Genomic DNA, 20,778 nt, shown 5'->3' with positions numbered 1-20,778 from the left:
CTCGCCTGAAGCCCTGCCTTATCTTGCCGGTAACTCTCGCTTTGCTTCGCCTGTAGTCTTGTCTTGCAGCCACCCTGTACCTAGCTCCCTTCCTGTCCCTTGCCTCCGTCGGTAAGCCAGGCCATATCGCCGTTACCCTGAGGTTGGTTCTGTCCCTTCCTGTCCCTTGCATCCGTCTTGCCGTTACTTATGGTTGGTTCTGTCCGTTCCTGTCCCTTGCCTCCGCCGGGTCAGTCAGGCCGTCCTGCCGTTACCCTGCGGTTGGTTCTGTCCCTTCCTGGCCTTTGCCTCCGTCGGGTAAGCCCGGCCGTCTTCCCGTTACCTGCGGTTGGTCCTGTCCCTTTCTGTCCTTTGCCTTCGTCGGGTAAGGCGGGCTGTAATGCCGTTACCCTGCGGTTCGGTCTTTCCCTTCCTATCCCCTGCCTCCGTCGGGAGGAGTACCACGCCTTGCCCAGGATTACCGCGCCCTGTGCAGGAGGAGATTCAAGACCCCAAGCCTCGAGCCTCGCCTCAAGTCTCTGATCTCAAGCCTCGCCTCAAGTCGCTGGTCTCAAGCCTCGCCTCAAGTCTCTGACTCGGAGTCCAATCCCGGGCTCCTAGCTCTCTTGTCCAGTCCTGTTCCGGGTTCCCGGTTTTCATGTCCATGTCCTAGCCCTCACCCTGTATCCTAGTACTTCAGTGTCTGTGTCTTGCACTTGGGTCTGCTACCAGCGCCCCCCTTATGACAGTATGATTATTCAGAAAGTCAGAAGGCATGGGATCCAGGGAGGTTTAGTCAGGTGCATTCAGAATTGGCTTGCCTGCAGAAAGCAGAGGATCGTGGTGGACGGAGTACATTCGGATTGGAGGGTTCACACTCGTGGTGTCCTGCAGCGATCGGTTCTGGGACCTCTACTTTTCGTGATTTTTATTAAAGTTCTCGATGTGCGTGTAGAAGAGTTGGCTGGCAAGTATGCAGACAACACAAAGGTTGGTGGTGTTGTGGATAGTGTAGAGGATTGTCGATGATTGCACAGAGACATTGATAGGATGCAGAAGTGGGCTGAGAAGTGGCAGAAGGAGTTCAACCCGGAGAAGCGTGAGGTGGTACACTTTCGAAGGACAAACTACAAGGCAGAGTGCAAAGTAATTGTCAGGATACTTGGTAGTGTGGAGGAGCAGAGGGATCTCGGGGTACATGTCCACATCCATGAAAGTTGCCTCACAGGTAGATAGGGTATTTAAGATCACAGCAACATAAGATAAAGGAGCAGAAGTCGCCCATTCGGCCCATCGACTCTACTCCGTCATTTTATCATGAGCTGATCCATTCTCCCATTTAGTACCACTCCCCCGCCTTCTACCATAACCTCCGATGCTGTGGCTACTCAGATACCTAACAATCTCTGCCCTAATTACACACAATGACTTGGTCTCCACTGCAGCCCGTGGCAACAAATTCCATAGCATCACCATCCTCTAGCTAAAAACATTTCTTCGCATCTCTGTTCTGAATGGGCGCCCTTCAGTCCTTAAGTCATGCCCTCTCGTACTAGATTCCCTCACCAGGGGAAACAATTTTGCCACATCCACTCTGCCCATGCCTGTTAACATTCGAGATTTTTCAATGAGGTCCCTCTCATTCCTCTGAACTCCAACGAATATCGTCCAAGAACGGAAAAATGTTCCTCATATGTAAACCCTCTCATTACCTGAATCATTCCAGTGATTCTTTTCTGAACCCTCTCCAACGTCAGCACATCACTTCTTAAATAAGGAGACCAAAACTGCCCACAGTACTCCAGTGCCTTATAGATCCTCAACCTCACATCCCTGCTCCTATATTCTATTCCTCTAGAAATGTATGCCAACATTGTATTCACCTTCTTCACTATTGACTGAACCTGGAGGTTAATCTTAAGGGTATCCTGTACGAAGACTCCCAAGTCCCGTTGCATCTCAGAACTGTGAATTCACTCCCCATTTAAATAATAGTCTGCCCGTTTATTTCTTCTGCCAAAGTGCAGAACCATACACCTGTTAAAATCCCCCACAATTATCATAACACTGCCCTTCTGACAAGCTTTTTCTATTTCCTGTTGTAATTTGTAGTCCACATCACTGCAGCTGTTAGGAGGCCTGATTATTACTGCCATCAGGGCCCTTTTACCCCTACGATTTCTCAGCACAATCCATAAAGATCCTCCACCTTCTGATCCTATGTCACCTCTTTCTAATGATTTAATATCATTTCTTACCAATAAAGCCACGCCACCCCTTCAGCCTACCTCTCTATCCTTCCGATACAACGTGTATCCTTGGACGATCAGCTCCCAGAGACATGCATCCTTTAGCGAGGTCTCAGTGATGGCCACAATATCATACCTGTCAATCTGTAGCTGTACGACAAGATCGTCCACCTTATTCCTTACGCAGCGTGAATTTAAGTGTTACACCTTAAGACCGGTATTTGTTACTTTTTGCTTAGATTGCACTGCAACTTTATTGCGCAGCAACTCACCCCAATGCCTGCAACTTTGCTCCATCACCTGTCTGTCCTTCCTGACATCTCTACTGCTCACTATCTTGGATTTATTTCTGTTTTCCCCCTCCTCTGCTCTATCATTCCGGTTACCATCCCCGCTTCCAAATTAATTTCAACCCTCCCTAACAGCTCTATTAAACCGTCCCTCCAGGATGCGGGTCTCCTTCGGGTTCAGTTGTATCCCATTCTTTTTGAACAGGTCATACTTCCCCAAGAAGTGATGCCAAAGATCTAAGAATCTAAAGCCCAGCCCCCTGCACCAGTCTCTCAGCCACGCATTCATCCGCCTGATCCTTCTATTCTTGTCTTCGCTAGCACGTGGCACAGTTAGCAATCCCGAGATGACTACCCTGGAGGAACTGCATCTCAGCTTCCTTCCTAACTCACGGAAATCTCTCTTCAGGACCTCCTCCCTTTCCCTATCTATGTCATTGGTAGCAACATGTACCAAGACAACTGGCTGCTCGCCCTCTCCCTTCAGAATATTTTGCCCCCGATCCGAGATATCACGTACCCTGGCACCTGGGAGGCAGCACACCATGCGGGTATCTCTATAACGCTCACAGAATCTCCTGCCTGTTCCCCTGACTATGATTACCGCATTCCTCTTCTTCTTCCTTCTCTCCTGCACAACAGCGCCATGCTCAGTACCCGACACGCGTTCATGTGGCTTATGGTGAGTTACCTTTCATAAGTCGAGGGATAGAGTCTAAGAGTCGTGAAGTAGTGATGCAGCTCTATAAAACTCTGGTTAGGCCACACTGTGAACTCGGTCTTTCATCCTTGGAGAGATGGAGAATGAGACGTGACCATTTAGAGTTGTATAAGATGATAAGAGGCATTGATCATCTGGACAGACATTGGCTATTTTCCCACCAAATGGTTGCCACAAGAGGGCACAGGTTTAAGGTGCTGGGGAGGAGGTACAGAAGAGATGTCAGGGGTAAGTTTTGTTTACGCAGAGAGTGGTGTGTGCGTGAAATGGGCTGCCGGCAACGGTGGCAGAGGCGGATCCGATAAGGTCTTTTAAGGGACTTTTGGATAGGTACATGGAGCTTAGAAAATAGAGGGCTATGGGTGACCCTAGTAATTTTTAAGGTAGGGACATGTTCGGCACAATTTTATGGGCCGAGAGGCCTGTATTGTGCTGTACGTTTTCTACGTTTCTATGTTTCTAAGCCATGGATTCATCCCCACCTATCTGCAATTTTCCCAAAAACCTGAATTCCCCTGCTATGCAGAGATCTGTCCAACCTGTCTTAAATACACTTAATGAGGTAGCCTCCACTGCTGCAGTGGGCGAATAATTCCACAGATTCATCACTCTCTGAGAAAAGCAGTCTCTCCTCATCTCCGTCCTAAATCTACTCACCAAAATTTTGAGACTATATCCCCTAGTTTTAGTATCACCTGCCAGAGGAAACAACTTTCCTGCGTCTATCTTATCTATGCCTTTCATAACTTTATATATTTCTATCAGATCTGTTCTTCTGAATTCCAGAGAGACCAGTCCAAGGCGCCTCAATCTCTGTTCATTGCCTAACTCCCTCATCTCTGCAATCAGCCTGCTGAACCTCCTGTTTATCACCTCCGCATCCAGTATCCCTGTCCTCAAATTAAGAGACCAAAACTGCACGCAGTACTCCAGGTGTGACCTCACCAATGCGCTGTGCATTTGCACCATAACCTCCGTGCTCTTAAATTCAATCCCTCTAGCAATGAGGGCCAACAATACATTATTTTACATAACCAGCTGTACCTGGAAAGCAACCTTTTGAGATTCATGCACAAGTCCTCATAAGCCCCTCTGCACAACAGCGTGCTGCAATATTTTACCATTTCAATAATAATCTGCTCTTCCGTTTTTCAAGTGGATGTCCTCGCATTTACCAACATTCTATGCCATCTGCCACGGCCTTGCCCACTCACTACAGCTATCTATGGGTCTTTGCGGACTCTCTGCATCTTCTGCACAATTTGCTTTTCCACTCAATATGGTATCATCAATGTGACGGGGTCCTGAATTACCCCAGTGAACTGTCCTTTAAAAATGAGAGAGAGAGAGAGAGAGAGTTGTTCAACACCAGACACCTTGCTATTAAGAGAGAGAGAGAGGCGAAAACTGCTTTCAAATGGTGTTATGGTTTCTTTGCAGCATGTTTACACTTTGCAAGGACACTGGCAGCTCCTGTGTTCTTACAGAGAGAGAAGGGATGAGCTGCTTGATGGACAGCTGGTGTTCAGCACGGTGAGATAAATAGAAGGTCAGCTGATAGACTGACAGACACATGTCGTTGGACACTGAATGAGCTTTGTTATGCCCACAGAAAAGGTGGGTTTTTGGAGGATCGATCAGTGGCTCTCGCAGTGTGAAAAAGGGTGTGACCGGTGGGGAGCTATTCACGTGTCAACCCTCGTCCGCTAATCGGAGAATCTCCGAATGCAATGTCCCTTTCCTTTTTTATCCAAGGCTTACTATCCCCACCCTTACTGTCCTTGTTTTTCAGTGGAATATACTTTTGTTGATTACCGTTACAAAATCTCTTTGAAAGTTTTCCACTGTTCTTTAACCATCTCACAATACAGCCCGTGCTCCCAGTCTACACGAGCCAAATCCTTCCTCGTCCCATTGTTCAGGCATAATACACTAGTTATGAATCAAAATATTCAACCTTCCTGACCGTTGGATCTCACTGTAGATCTTTTACGTCCACTCTGCCGGAGCTGTCTTCTCATGCTAGCGCAGGCATGTGAACATCTCTGTGCGATGCGGGTCCCGCTGTCCCCCTCGCCTTGTTTAGCTTCCCTGTCGAAACGGTGCACCAATGTGTGGCCGGTGTCGCATGCAAACAGTTACTTCGAGTCATTGGTGAAAGCTGAGTGTCCAAAGGGGAGATTGGACTCCATAAGCCCCATCATCAGAGGTGCTGCACATCCCTGATCACCATGTACCCACATCACAATTAATTATTAGCATGAAGCTATAATCAAGAATCCGGTTTGTTCTTTGTTCTTCAGATCACAGGGAGATAAGGTTGGCAAATGGGGAGAATCCCTGCCAGGGCAGACTTGAGGTTTTCTTTAACGGAACATGGGGAACAGTTTGCTCTGATTCGTTTGGCATGGAGAATGCACAAGTTGTTTGCTCCCAGCTCAACTGCGGTTCGGCAAAATTAATAGAAAACAGCGCTACATTTGGAGAAGGGACTGGACCGATCTGGCTGGATGACGTGAGATGTCGGTTGGGTGACTCACTTTTATGGCAATGCCCATCTTCAGCATGGGGTCAGCACAACTGCAAACATGAGGAGGATGTTGGGATCATTTGTTCAGGTAATTATATCGTCATAGCGTCATAGACTGCGAAACAGGCCTTTCGGCCCACCTACCCGTGCCAAACTATTAATCTTCCTAGCCCCATCGGTTCGTACCTGGATCATAGCTCTTCATTTCCCTCCCATCCACGGACCTATCCAAATTTCTCTTAAAAGTTGAAATAAACCATTTCCCACAGATCCACAGATTAGTCGTTCCACACTCTGAGTGAAGAAATATCCCCTCATGTTTCCCTTAAAGACTTCACCATTTACCCTTAAAATATGAGCTGTAGTTCTAGACTACCTGACCCTGAGTGGAAAAAGCCTTTTTGAATGGATTCTGTCTAAGCGACTCATAATGGCGGTTATCTCTAACAAATCTCACCTCATTCTTCTAAGTTTAAGTTCCAGGGTATAACGTCCTACCTTATTCACCCAAAATAACCTGCAGATGCTGGGGTCAAAGCAACACTCTGGAGGAACTCAGCAGGTCGTGCCGAAACGTCGACCGATCGTTTCGATGGATGCTCCCCGACCTGCTGAGTTCCTCCAGCGTGTTCTGAGTGTAACCTTATTCACCCTTTCCCTATAACTCATAGTCTCAATTCCTGGCGGCATAATTGGCAATGTTCTCTGCACTCTGACAATGTTATTGATATCTTTATTATATTATTTATCTATAAACGTTAGGACCTGCATTTGGAACATTTCACTGAAATGATGAGTTGAATGTTTTACAGAAACATGGCCATCGAAATCGCTAATTGGGAAGGTCAAGAAGGAGAAGATAATCAACCCATTTCCAAAAGCCTCCAGTAATTACTGATATTTTCATTATTCAAAATATGCAACATCTATACATTTATTTTCATGCTTCTTGTTTTAAGGCCTTTTCTCTGTTCCTGGTCTCAGAAGGATGCAGACTGTTCCGCCCTCAATTTAACTTTTCCTCTCTCACTTGATTTTTTTGTCGCGTCAGTGCAAGAGAATATTTAAGTACAATGTAGAGCAATTCGCTGCTTCAGCAAAAGCGATAGAACATTCTTGCTGAACGCGTTGTAATCAAAAACTCGAGATAGACTAAGTTTGGAGAGTATCGGAACGTTTAACTGCAGAAGGACAGAAAATTGTTTGCCAGACATTACCGGCGTATGGCTCAGATGTCAAACAAAACTTCAGCGTTCAATGCAAAGAGTATAATGACGTCATTACAAATCCTGGTACATCTTTTGCTACATTCTGAATTCCAGCGTGAGAGGGCAATATAGGATATTACATACCTGTATGCATGTTTGTTTTCAATGAAAATATTGACAACATCAGAGTTGATCAACATATTCTATCGAAAATGTTGTTCTTCAACTTCATTGTCCGATTGCATCCACGAACAATTAGCTGCGCAAAACATTAAACACATGACTCATCTCTAGAAGTTGAGAGGGAGAACTGGGTACATAGGAATTCCAATATAAGTTAATTCTCAAATAAAAACTCGTTCGTCTTTTCTTTCAGACCTGCGGCTCGTGGCGGGGTTCGATAATTGCTCCGGCAGAATTGAAGTTTTCTTCAGTGGGACATGGGGAACGGTCTGTGACGATTCATGGGACAGACACGATGCTGCTGTCGTCTGTCGCCAACTAAACTGTGGGGATCCAGTCCTGGCTTCCGGGGGGATGCTATTCCCCCTTGGAAACGGCACTATTTTGATGGACGAGGTCAAATGCAAAGGGAGTGAGAATTTTCTGTCGGATTGCCAATTTTCTATATTGCATCGTCATGACTGTGGGCACAAAGAAACCGTCGGAGTGATATGTTCTGGTCAGTAATCGAATTTTTCTGCGACTTTTCGTCAATTCCACTTATTTTCTCGTCATATCCCAATCTCTTAACACAACCCTAGAAGAAACCTTGATATCTTTGAACGAGTATCACAAAATTCACCTTTCCAGCATTGGTTGTCCTAGTCCTCAGCTGCTTGTGCCGTTCTACATCTATGTTCAACACAATTTTCTTCCTATGCATATCCGTAATTTTCTTCAGCATTTATTTCCCCTGAAGCCCATGTTTTAAATCCAGGTTTCCATCTCCTTACCTATTAAAATTTTACGCTCTATTTGCACCCCTGTGACGCCGCTGGTATTCGAATGAAATCTTCACACTACTTCGAAATTCCCGGAAAAATCCTGGGTGAGATTAGTATTTATATACCTTTATCTTCACTGAGCAGTACTTTTAAATTTATATTTAACATTATAATGTTCAAATTTAAAATCAAATCCTGACAAACGCATGGAAATGTCACTTAAAGCAGACTGACAAATTTTGTCTGCTCTGATAGCTGAATCAGTGATTTAATGAAAGGCATGTTTTAAAATTCATTTACTGGGAGAGACTTCACGATCACAGGCATTTCTGGCCCAACAAGACCGCGCCGCCCAATTACAGTCAGGTGACCAATTCACCTAATAACCCCTACATCTTTGGAAAGTCGGAGAAAAACCACGCTGTCGGGGATGTATGTACAATCTACTTTCCGGCAGCCGTGGAATTGAACCAAGGTTTCTGACGCTATGCGCTTCCGTGTTTCTCCTGACAAAATATATTTAAATTTGTTTAACGTCTTTATTTCAGATCACCAGTCACATATTCCTACTTTTACAAATCTGAGAGCCTTCATTTACGCCATCCCTTTCATTCTTGGTTCTCTTCTGGTCATCGTTTCTCTCTACCTGATCAAAAGCCAACGAAGACAGTTCCAGAATGGTTGGTAAATCTATTCTCATAAGCCTTCATGAATTACTATGAACTAATTTAACATTCATCATGTTGATTCTTTGCTATATGGTATGTTGCATGAATTGAGAGTCCATAAACGCATAGGTAGACTCTAAATGGCTGTCTGGGATACTCAGGTCTCGACTATTTAGGCGTGGATTGTAAATGTATTTTTTCCTTGGTAAGATGAGCTAGAAAATACAAGTTGGCGCCACAACGCAGCTTGAAGGGTAATGCTGAATGCAGCGTATGTAAGGCGAAATGATGCTGTCAGACTTATCTGCTCGCTGGATGGACGGACGAAACAGCACATGGAAGTAACGGGGAGGTTGTTGCAGAAAGAAACACATTCTGGGAATTGGGATGACATTATTACTGAACTCATAGCATTACGGCGCAGTACAGGCCCTTCTGCGTCCGATGATGCACCGACAATTTAACTTACTCTAATTTCGATATACCCCATCCCGCCACATTATCCTCTATTTTTTTCTATCACCTGTACGTTTATCTTAATGTTTTGTAAGTGTCCATCCTGTATCTGCCTCCAACACCACCCGTATCAAGATGTATCACTCCCCCCTGTGTAAAAAAAAACTTCTGCCCTATACTGCCCTCCAATCACCTTAAAATTATGCTCTCTCGTATTTTCCATTTCCGCCCTGGAATAAATACTCATTCTATCCACTTGTTCTATGCCTCTTATCATTTTTCATGCCTCCAACAGCCACTTCTTATCGTCCATCACTACAGAGAGAAAACACTAGTCCGCTTACACAATGTTTAGCCGACAATTCTGAATACTGCTGGATGTTGAAGATGGTCTGATTAACAGAGAGCAGTTAGTACAGACAAATATTTCAGTGTGGTTGAGATGACGGAAGCATTGGTAGTTCACTGCACTTTGGAACTTATGCAGATGAATATGATGAAGGCACAGTATTGCTAGTTCTATTTTTAATTCTATCACCCGAAGGAGGGTTGCGAAGAATGTTTCTGGGATATTTTAATGAATTGATAAAATGGGAGAATGTTAATTAAGTAATATATGTAATAATGTAATGGCTGTCTAAGTGTACAATGGATGCGCCCGCCTGGAGTATGGAGATACGAAGCAGTACATTTGGCGTCAGCTTGGCTGCAGGAGCTGCCGGGAGGTGACGTGATACGTTATCCAACCGCCGTAGGGGTTCCACTCCGGAATCGTGTAGGGTTTACTCCTTAGCCTTCTCTTCTCCGGAAGATGCCCACAAGGCAGCAGGGTCCGTAACCCTGCATAGGGGCCCATACCGGGTTCTGTCAGCCGGAGCCAGCTGAGCCCGGAACTCGTGTAAGGCAGGGTCGTCACGCTCTGTAGTAGTGACATATGGAACCACTACCCAGTACCTTATAAGTATGTTATAAGTCATGTATCTTTGATAGATCGGTAACTATGCGTGCATGCACGAGTACGCGTTTGTTCTCTCTCTCTCTCTCTCTCTCTCTCTCTCTCTCTCTCTCCCTCTCTTCCCCGTCCCCCCCCCCCCCCCCCCCACCACCACCACCACCACGTTTTCTTCACTGGATAAATTCCCTTTTCCCTTTTTGGTATTTCAGGCGATAAGAAGTCACGGCCTTCTGCACACAAGCTTGCTGAGCCGTTTTATGAGGAGATCGCCATTCAGGAGACAGGGCCTGGAGTCGGTAATTGTATTTAAACAGTATGCATCAGTTATCTTTCAATGTGAGTGAATTATTTTATATTAAGTCCAGTTTTTTTCTTTCATCAGGAGATTTCCAATCCATCAGCTCAGCAGAGAAATTAGAATATTGTCTGGTCGGTGATTTGCATGGCGACCAAAATGAAGACATGGAAGGTAAGTTCGATAAAATTTTACCCCACAATAGTCTCATCAGAAGAGAGCGAAATGAGTCATGGTCTTAGAACCAGACACAGGGACATTACAAAACACAGCAACGAAAATAATTTAAATGGAATCAATCAAATGCAGATTGAGGAAATTTGAATGAGAATACCATACCGCATTGGAGCAGATTTTAGCCTTTCTGCCCATCGAGTCTACTACCAAGAGAAGTATGGAAAATATCGGAAAATCTAATCATTGGGCAATACCTACAAAGGCAATGAAAAACAGGGACAACAAAAAAGCTGAGACAATATTTCAAATCGAAGTAGTTTCATCAGAAATATCTCAATCGACATACTGACGTTTCTGCGCAAATCTCGTTAGCATGCACACAATTCGATCACGTTTTCTTTCAAAGACGTACCTGTTAACTATTACGGTTATTGAGGCTTTTATCTCTGATGCTTTACCGTAAACTTTGAAATGCAATTACTTTCCTCAAACACAAAAGTAACTCATTACAGTGGGTGATAGATTTAAAGATATGACAGAAGAAACTATCCCTGGCTTCTTTGGAGGATGCATAATAAAGCGGCTTCTAGAAATGTGTCATGATATTAACCTAATCTTGGAAGAAAGACTGTAAAAACAAAATGTGTGCGTTCAACCGCGGCATAATTTTTACATCTCCCATTAACATTAGCCGTAGTCAACTGAACGGTCCATAGAACATGCAACAGTGCAACAGTGGAACTTCTGGTTCACGATATTATGCGAAACTAATTAAAGTAGTGATTAGACCTCCAGCCTAAATTTCCCAAAGAGAACTATACTCTTTTTCTCTATGTCTGTGGGCAAACCTCTCCGATTCCAAACAGACAAGTCACTATTGATCCTGTACATTTTATTCTTCAGGTTGAGCCCAATTTGTGAGACATAGTCAAACACCTGACAATAATTCCCATACAGACATCCTCCTCAAATCTGTCTTCATCTATTACTTTTGCCTACCCGAAAATCTCAGTCAAATAAGACACAGCCTCTCTAGCAGTAAGTCATGATAACTCTTCCTAATTAGTCTCTGTTGATAAATCCTATCGCTATGAATGCTTTCCAATATCCTCCCTGCAACTAACGTGAAAGTAACAGGTCTATGGTTTATCTCCCACCGTGCTTGGTGGAACTTATCTGCCTTCATCTTCTTCAATAGATCCAACAATACGTCTCCCTTTTTATCCAAATGCTATAGCACATTAGAAACCTTCTTATCCTTCACCTTTGTAGATACCAACGCGCAGTCAGTTACACATCCTACACGTCCAAGTACATATTTCCTCCTGTATCCTTGAAGAGGTTCAAACCTCTCCCTGGTAATTCTTTTGTGACATATAACCATAAAACAATTACAGCACGGAAACAGGCCGTCTCGGCCCTTCTGGTCCGTGCCGAATGCTTAATCTCACATAGTCCCATCTACCTGCACTCAGCCCATAACCCTCCATTCCTTTCGTGTCCAAATACTGATCCAGTTTTTATTTTAAGTGACAAAATCGAACCTGCCTCTACTACTTCTACTGGAAGCTCGTTCCACACAGCTACCGCTCTCCGAGTAAAGAAGTTCCCTCTCGTGTTACCCCTAAACTTTTTCCCCTTAACTCACAACTCATGTCCTCTTGTTTGAATCTCCCCCACTCTCAATGGAAAAAGCCTATTCACGTCAACTCTATCTATCCCCCTCATAATTTTAAACACCTCTATCAAGTCCGCCCTCAACCTTCTACGTTCCAAAGAATAAAGACACAACTTGTTCAACCTTTCTCTGTAACTTGGGAGATGAAACCCAGGTAACATTCTAGTAAATCTCCTCTGTACTCTCTCTATTTTGTTGATATATTTCCTATAATTCGGTGACCAAAACTGTACACAAAACTCCAAATTTGGCCTCACCAATGCTTTGTACAATTTCAACATTACATCCCAACTCCTATACTCAATGCTCTGATTTATAAAGGCCAGCATACCAAAAGCTTTCTTCACCACCCTATCCACAACAGATTCCACCTTCAGGGAAATATGCACCATTATTCCAAGACACCTCTGTTCTACTGCATTCTTCAATGCCCTACCATTTACCATGTATGTCCTATTTTGATTAGTCCTATTAAAATGTAGCACCTCACACTTATCAGCATTAAACTCCATCTGCCATCTTTCAGCCCAGTCTTCTAACTGGCCTAAATCTCTCTGCAAACTTTGAAAATCTACTTCATTATCCACAACTCCACCACCTTAGTATAATCTGTATAGTTACTAATCCAAATTACCACCCCATCATCCAGATCATTAATGTATATGACAAACAACATTGGACCCAGTACAGATCCCTGAGGCACACTGCTAGTCACCGGCCTCCAATCTGACAAACAGTTATCCACCATGACACCAGGAATTCTGCAGATGCTGGAAATTCAAGCAACATACATCAAAGTTGTTGGTGTACGCAGCAGGCCAGGCAGCATCTCTAGAAAGAGGTACAGTCGACGTTTCGGGACGTGGGGTCTCTGCCCGAAACGTCGACTGTACCTCTTCCTATAGATGTTGCCTGGCCTGCTGCGTTCACCAGCAACTTTGATGTGTGTTGCAGTTATCCACCACTATTCTCTGGCATCCAGCCACTGTTGAATCCATTTTACTACTTCAATATATAATACCTAACGATTGAACCTTCCTAACTAACCTTCCTTGTGGGACCTTGTCAAAGGCCTTACTGAAGTGCATATAGACAACATCCACCGCTTTACCCTCGTCAACATTCCGAGTAACCTCTTCAAAAAATTCATTAAGATTTGTCAAACATGATATTCCACGTCCTAGAGAATATCCTGTCAGGACGCAGAGACTTATCCACGTTTATATTCCTTAAAAGCGCCAGTACTTCCTCTTCTGTAATCGTCAAAGTTTCCATAAATACCCTACTTGTTTCCCTTACCTTACACAATTCAATATCCTTCCTCTTAGTGAATATCGAAGAAGAAAATAAATTGTTCAGAATCTCCCCCATCTCTTTTGGCTCCGTACATAGCTGCTTTCCACTCCGATTATTTAAGGGACCAATTTTATCCCTCACTGTCCTTTTGATATTAATATAACTGTAGAAACACTGGGGATTTATTTTCACCTTACTTGCCAAAGCAACCTCATATCTTCTTTTAGCTTTTCTAATTTCTTTCTTAAGATTCTTTTTTCCATTCTTTATATTCCTCAATCACCTCATTTACTACCTTCTGCCTATATTTATTGTAGATATCTCTCTTTTTCCGAACCAATTTTCCAATTTCCTTTGAAAACCATGGCTCTCTCAAAATTCTATTCTTTCCTTTCAACCTAACAGGAACATAAAGATTCTGCACCATCAAAATTTCACCTTTGAATGATCTCCATTTCTCTATTACATCCATCCCATAAAACAAATTGTCCCAATCCACTCCTTCTAAATCCATTCACATTTCCTCAAAGTTAGCCTTTCTCCAATCAAAATTCTCGACCCTGGGTCCAGTTCTATCTTTCTCCATAATTATATTGAAACTAATGGCATTGTGATCACCGGACCCGAAGTGCTCCCCAACATATACCTCTGTCACCTGACCTATCTCATCCCCTAACAGGAGATCCAACACTGCCCCTTCTGTAGTTGGTACCTCTATGTATTGCTGCAAAAAAAAAAAAACTATCCTGCACGCATTTTACAAACTCCAAACCATCCAGCCGTTTTGCAGAATGGGCTTCCAGTCTATGTGTGGAAAATTAAAATCTCCCACAATCACAGCCTTATGCTGACTACAAATATCTGCTATCTCCTTACAAATTTGCTACTCCAATTCCCTCTCCCTATTTTGTTCTTGCTTTATATATAACATGTCTTAAGTTTTTCTTCCATTCTGCTTCTCAATGTCATTTCATGACTCTTGATGGATCTCCGAATCCTTTTCATTAGTTATTTCCAATCTTCAAAGAATCTAAGGTTCATTTTATTATCAAAAAATGTAAGTACATATAACGCTAAGAATTGCCTTCACTAGATAGCCATAAAATACAGAAAGACGGAGAAGTAATATATCAAACCACAGAACCCATCTTCTTTATTATCTTGAGGAATCGATTTTATTTTAGTTTCTTTTCTATGCTTGATTAAACATACCAGCTCTCTCGATATCCGAGGTTCCTTTACCTTGCCATCCTGTCGTTCCCTCTCACTGCTGTCAGTGCAGTTTGTCTTTAAACACCCTCCACATCTGCGATATGGACTTGCCCTAAAATAGCTGCTCTCAATTAAATCTCTCCAGTTCTTGCTTAATCATTTTATAGTTTGCTAGGTCTCGTTTAATGATCTCAGGCAAGGTCAGTGGCTACCATTTCCATGGTTACCTTAAACTTTATGATGAGCATTTCTCCATGTATTGTCTCCTACTGAGTGGTTACTCACCTGATTGTCCTCATTTCCAAAATCAGTTTCAGCATTGTTCCTCCTTTAGTTAGACTCGACATAGTAATTTACACATATGCAGTGTGACTACAAGAGTTGTAAGGAGACTGACAAATCTGCGATGAAGAGACTCCTGAGGCTCGTCCACAATATTTGAATCATGAGCAAAATGGATGCATTCTATTTGAGCAACACACATCAAAGTTGCTGGTGTTGTTTGCATTCTATTTGCCTGGATATGAGCTACTCTGGCAATGGTGTAGACTGTGGACACCATCGATATAATAGGAGTTCCTTTGTTTGAATAACTCCACCCTCAACAGTGATATCTTTCAGGAAAATTATGCAACGATTACTGGTAGATCAATTGATTTCTCTTGCCAAGGTTATTCCGACAGAAAATCTCTGAGACAACAATCATATCACCAAATATTAAAGCTACTGATGAAGCGTACTGTCACCACTGTAGCTTCCCTCCAGTTGTTGTGCAATCCTGTTTTGAAATGACTGGGGAACGTTCTTGGGAACAGCTTAGTTAATTAAGCCCATCAGCTCTGCTGGGACATAGACCGCTGACAAAGTTTGCAAGAGCTCTCAGTCCAGGGCCAGTTTTTCAGGTAATCCCTTGGTGTATCCCCTCCCGATATAGATCCTTTCTCCGCCAGGTATAAGGACTTTGTAGTTTCTGTTGAGGTTTCTCTAGCTCTGGGCATTTTCAGGATGGGTTTGCTAAACCAATGCCCAACCCTCTTCCTTTCGCAGCCGGGCTTGGGAACCTCCATTGCAGCGGTTTGAGAGCAGAAGTTTGCTCATGATTTCACAGCAGGACGAGGGAGATACAAGGCCAAGGCTGAGCTTTACGTTGTAAAACGTAATTCGGAATGGGCTTGAGAGTAACGTCCTGATGCTGAAAATGGGATGAAGATTTTTTAAAGTTTAAAGTTTTAAGTTTTTTACACAGAGAGTTGTGGGTGCCTGGAATGACTTGTCAGGGATGGTGGTGGAGGCTAAAACATTAGGGGTATTTAAGAGCCTCTTGGACAGGCACATGGATGAAAGAAAAATAGAGGGTTATGGGGTACTGTGGGTTTAGTACTTTTTAAGGAATATATGGGTCGGCACAACATCGAGGGCCGAAGGGCCTGTACTGTGCTGTAGTATTCTAGTGTCTAGTGTCTACAGAGCGATTAAACAAGTTACCCGAAGGAGTACATGCATAACTATGTTCTAACAGAAATAAAATTCGAAAATTCAGAGTTGCAAAGGGATTTTACAGGCCTTGTGTGGGATTCCGTAAAGGTTAACCTATAGGGTTGAGTCGGTGGTGAGGAAGACAAATGTAATGTGAACATTCGTGAGAGGACATGAATATAAGAACAAAGATATAATGGTGTATAATGGTGGTGTTTTATCAGCATTACACAGGCCGAGCAGACTTGATTGGCCGAATGGTTTAATTCTGCTCTTATGTCTTATGGTCACGCTAACTTTGTTCCTGTGTCGGACATTGCTACCTAATCTGCTCACGATTAGAAGTTTTCTCTGTCGTTGTTTCCTATTTGCAACATGTGTACTGTTCAGATCTCTGGAGGTAGAGAGAAATACTTTGTTGAGAATGAGCCGAATGGGTACTTAATGTGGATTATTGGAAGTTAATTTCACATTATTTAATGTGTTGTAGCAGCATTTTCTGCAATACACTCAGCAATTGTCTCTCACTTTCCAGAATCCCCTTTGCCGCTTGACGAAAATTTCGGAGAAGAACTTGACGATATTGAATAATGCGCTTGAAGAAATGCGAATTACAATCATTTAGATTGAACATTTTATGGTCATTTGCAACCACCGTGCAATTTCCCTGCATGTTTTGTAATTCATTTAATGTAAAGTTGTAAATGGAATTCAACCCCCTCTGTGATTTGAAGTGAGACCCTTCCTGAGTGGAAAACAAAGCAAAACTTCTGAACAGTTTGGCAGATACCAGTGATGCAAAATGTAAAACGGCTTTAAATTGAATTTAGCGCTGTCTGTAAATGTCTCGCATTTTTACACAGCTAATCCTCTAGCACGTTATATTTGGTATAGTTTATTCAACCAATGATGCAGGTTTTCTGACTTTGCTCTTTTAATATATGCATCGGTCCTTGAAATACATTTGCTGAAATATGTTTCTCCTCTCTTGATTATTTTTGAATGGATGACCTTCTTAAACCCAACACACCTACTGGGGCATAGGCTGCCGACAGTCTCTCACCAGAGTCCTCTGTCCTGGGCCATGATTTCAAGTAGTTCACAGATTAGCCCATCTTCTAGGCGAAGATCCTTCCTCTCCTTGCGATGAGATCTTTGGAGCTTTTGCTGGTGCTTCATTAGCTCTGAGTTTGTTTACCAAATGGGGTTGCTAACACCATGTCCAACCCTCCTCCTTTCGGAGCCGGGCTTGGGACTCTCCATGTCCTAATGGCGTAGAATTGAAATAAGTTCGGCATACCAATAGTATGCATTGATGGATAAAATTGTGAAATATCTTTTCTAATTGCCAGATGATTGGTATGTCATTCAGCTGTTATTTATTTGTTCACAGCGTCCGCACTTATAAGCCTCAGGATTTCTCTATTTTTTATGAGCTACATTAGAATAACAGAGTTTTGAAGATCGTTCTCAAATTTTGCTTTGATAATCAGATATTGATCTACTATTTTAAAAAAACTGGAACTAGTTTACAGTTGAGGTAAATGGAGATGCATATATTTCAAACCGGTTTTATGAATCACAGCCGGGCTTGCTGTTACCTCTATTTTCTTTCTTCCCGAAGAATCCAGCATCTGTCAACGGACAGAGCACCGTGCATGAATACACGTCATAGTCATGAGGGATGATCTGTCCTACCACATAATTAAATGAACAATACAATAACGTATCCCAAGGTAAATAGAAACTATAATCTCGGTTAATCTTTCATGCGTTTTAGTTTCATGCCGTTCTAATAAATGACTAATTTTACAGACTGTAGCGTCGATGTTGCCCTCCATGTTCGCTCGGCGAAAGACAAGCTGGATCGGTTTCACTAGCACGTCATGTGAAGCGCTGCGCTTTTGTTCTTGCAGAGCGGGACCTCAGAACATATTCTAAGCACCATTGATTACAGGCCGTGATCGTCAGGGATTTGGGCTTTTTATATGACTGTGTTCTTACTGCTTACGTTATTTGATGTGTTATATGTGCTTTGAGCTGGATGTGACTATTGACACTGTGTTTTGCACCCTGGCCCCGGCAGAACGCTGTTTCTTTTGGCCGTATTCGAGTGTATGGCTGAATGACAGTTAACCATGAAAGTGACCCTGAAATTAAATCGGTAACTTCAGTAAATTTCATAATAATGTTTTTTGAAAAACAAGAGCTTCGATAGTGCAGAATTTGTGAAAATTACTAATGCCCTGAAGTGAGGTAAATGACACTTTGGACCCATCAGGAGGGACATTGCAGTAGTTCACTCGTCGAGTTTCTTTGCAGAGAATAGAGCGTTTTCCCAGTGGGAGGACATTAAACCCTTCATTTATCGATAAATAGAAGGAACTACAGGTCGTAATCTCTATATTGTCACCAGTGCCTCCCGCCATGAGCGTAAGAATGCTGGCATATATTTGATCAATATGTGGCATGTGCCCCATCGAGTCTTCAACACATTTTCATCGTGGTTGAGTATAAGAGCAAAGAGGTCCTTCTGCAGCTGTACAGGGCCCTGGTGAGACCACACCTGGAGTACTGTGTGCAGTTTTGGTCTCCAAATTTGAGGAAGGATATTCTTGCTGTTGAGGGAGTGCAGCGGAGGTTCATAAGGTTAATTCCCGGGATGGCGCGACTGTCATATGTCGAGAGATTGCAGCGACTGGGCTTGTTTACTCTGGAATTTAGAAGGCTGAGAGGGGATCTTATTGAAACATATAAGATTATTAAGGGATTGGACATGCTGCAGGCAGGAAGCATGTTCCCGCTGATGAGTGAGTCCAGAACCAGAGGCCACAGTTCAAGAATTAGGGGTAGGCCATTTAGAACGGAGTTGAGGAAAACCTTTTTCACCCAGAGAGTGGTGGATATATGGAATGCTCTGCCCCAGAAGGCAGTGGAGGCCAAGTCTCTGGATGCTTTCAAAAAAGAGATGGATAGAGCTCTGAAAGATAGTGGAATCAAATGTTATGGGGATAGGGCAGGAACTGGATACTGATAGTGGACGATCAGCCACGATCACAGTGAATAGCGGTGCTGGTTCGAAGGGCCGAATGGCCTACTCCTGCACCTATTGTCTATTTTCCTTCTCAGCTCCCATCTCTTTCCTTCTGCCCTTATCCCTTCGTGCAATAGCTTTCAACTGGGTTCAATAGGTACATTTAATTTCAGAGAAATCTATACAATCTACATTCTGAAAGTCTTTTTCTTCTCAAACATCTACGAAAGCAGAGAACTGCCCCAAAGAGTGAATGACAGTTAAATGTTAAATCCCCTAGCCCCCTCCCCCGCCCCCACCAACCCCGCCACCTACGCACTAGAAGTAGCAAGGCAACGACCACCCTCCCACACCAGGAGAAAAAACATCGGCGCCCACACCGAGCACTCAAACGTGCAGCCAGCATTAATAAAGACACAGACTTACAGTACCCCAAAGACGACACTTTCAGTCAGTATTCGACATACCACAGGCTCACCCCCTCCTTAATAAGGGAAAAGGAGGTGTCCCCGTTTCATAGCGAGAGGGGAGACATAACAAAACAACTCGCTGATTTATGGTGTTAAAAGTCTGTTACGTCGCTTTTCCCTAGCTGAATGCCTTTGGGCACACAGACAACAGTAAACCTACTGCTTCCGATATTCCTGAATCTCCCATGAACCATCAGTCGGCAGCACCAGCCCTCAATCCGCCCGCCTCCAGAGCCACGAAACTCCAGCACCCTGAAGGTGCGCGAGTCGTCTAGGCCGCGTCCTTTGCATATCGAAAAGCAGCTGGTCATGAGGCCCTGAGAGCGAGTCCCATACGCGCAAAGAACAAAACTCAGAATGTAACTCCACGTCAGGGTCTTCAAAAGAACCTTGAAAGGGAAAAAAATATATCAAAAATAGAAATAAAGCTGTTTCCGAAGATGGGAGAAAAGTAGTCGCCGTGTAGCGCCATCATCACTCAGCTCCGCCTCTTCTGGAGGAACCAAGAACTTATCACCCACCGCCTTAAATATACCCAGGGGCATGATCTCCACAGGCGCCTGTAGCAACGAATTCCACAGATTCACCACTCACTGTTGAAGAAATCATTCCTCTCCTCTGTTCTAGAATGAGGTCCCTCTATCCTGAGGTCGTGGCTGGTCGTAGACTCCTCACCATTGGAGACATCCCTCCACATCCACGCTATAGAGGCTTTTCAACATTCGGCAGGTTTCAGTGAGGTCATCCCTCATTCCTCTGATTTCCAGTTAGTAGAGGCCGCTTTATAAAACAATCATTCCAGTACCCGGAAACAACAGGAATTCTGCAGATGCTGGAAATTCAAGCAACACACATCAAAGTTGCTGGTGAACGCAGCAGGCCAGGCAGCATCTCTAGGAAGAGGTACAGTCGAAGTTTCAGGCCGAAACCCTTCGTCAGGACTAACTGAAGGAAGTTAGTAAGAGATTTGAAAGTGGGACGGGGAGGGGGAGATCCAGAATGATAGGAGGAAACAGGAGGGGGAGGGATGGAGCCAAGAGCTGGACAGGTGATTGGCAAAGGGGATATGGGACGATCATGGGACAAGAGGCCCAGGGAGAAAGACGGGGGGTGGGGGGGAATCCAGAGGATGGGCAA

At 43.7% G+C, this 20,778-nt stretch overlaps 1 protein-coding gene across 1 annotated transcript in view; it reads left to right on the top strand.

Annotated features, from left to right (window-relative positions):
* Window positions 1-17,108, top strand: part of LOC140196958 (neurotrypsin-like) — a 37,368-nt gene extending 20,260 nt beyond the window's left edge. Inside the window, exons 3-7 of the mRNA XM_072256894.1 lie at window positions 7,354-7,659; window positions 8,473-8,604; window positions 10,213-10,299; window positions 10,386-10,472; window positions 16,673-17,108. Of these exons, the coding sequence (XP_072112995.1) occupies window positions 7,354-7,659; window positions 8,473-8,604; window positions 10,213-10,299; window positions 10,386-10,472; window positions 16,673-16,728 (668 nt within the window). The 3' untranslated portion in view covers window positions 16,729-17,108. The remainder of the gene's footprint in view (window positions 1-7,353; window positions 7,660-8,472; window positions 8,605-10,212; window positions 10,300-10,385; window positions 10,473-16,672) is intronic.
* The last annotated feature ends 3,670 nt before the right edge of the window (window positions 17,109-20,778 follow it).

Source organism: Mobula birostris, chromosome 4, assembly GCF_030028105.1.
Source record: "Mobula birostris isolate sMobBir1 chromosome 4, sMobBir1.hap1, whole genome shotgun sequence".
NCBI classification, from domain to species: Eukaryota; Metazoa; Chordata; class Chondrichthyes; order Myliobatiformes; family Myliobatidae; genus Mobula; species Mobula birostris.
The sequence above is the reverse complement of the archived record's forward strand: the minus strand, read 5'-3'. Positions and strand labels throughout refer to the sequence as shown.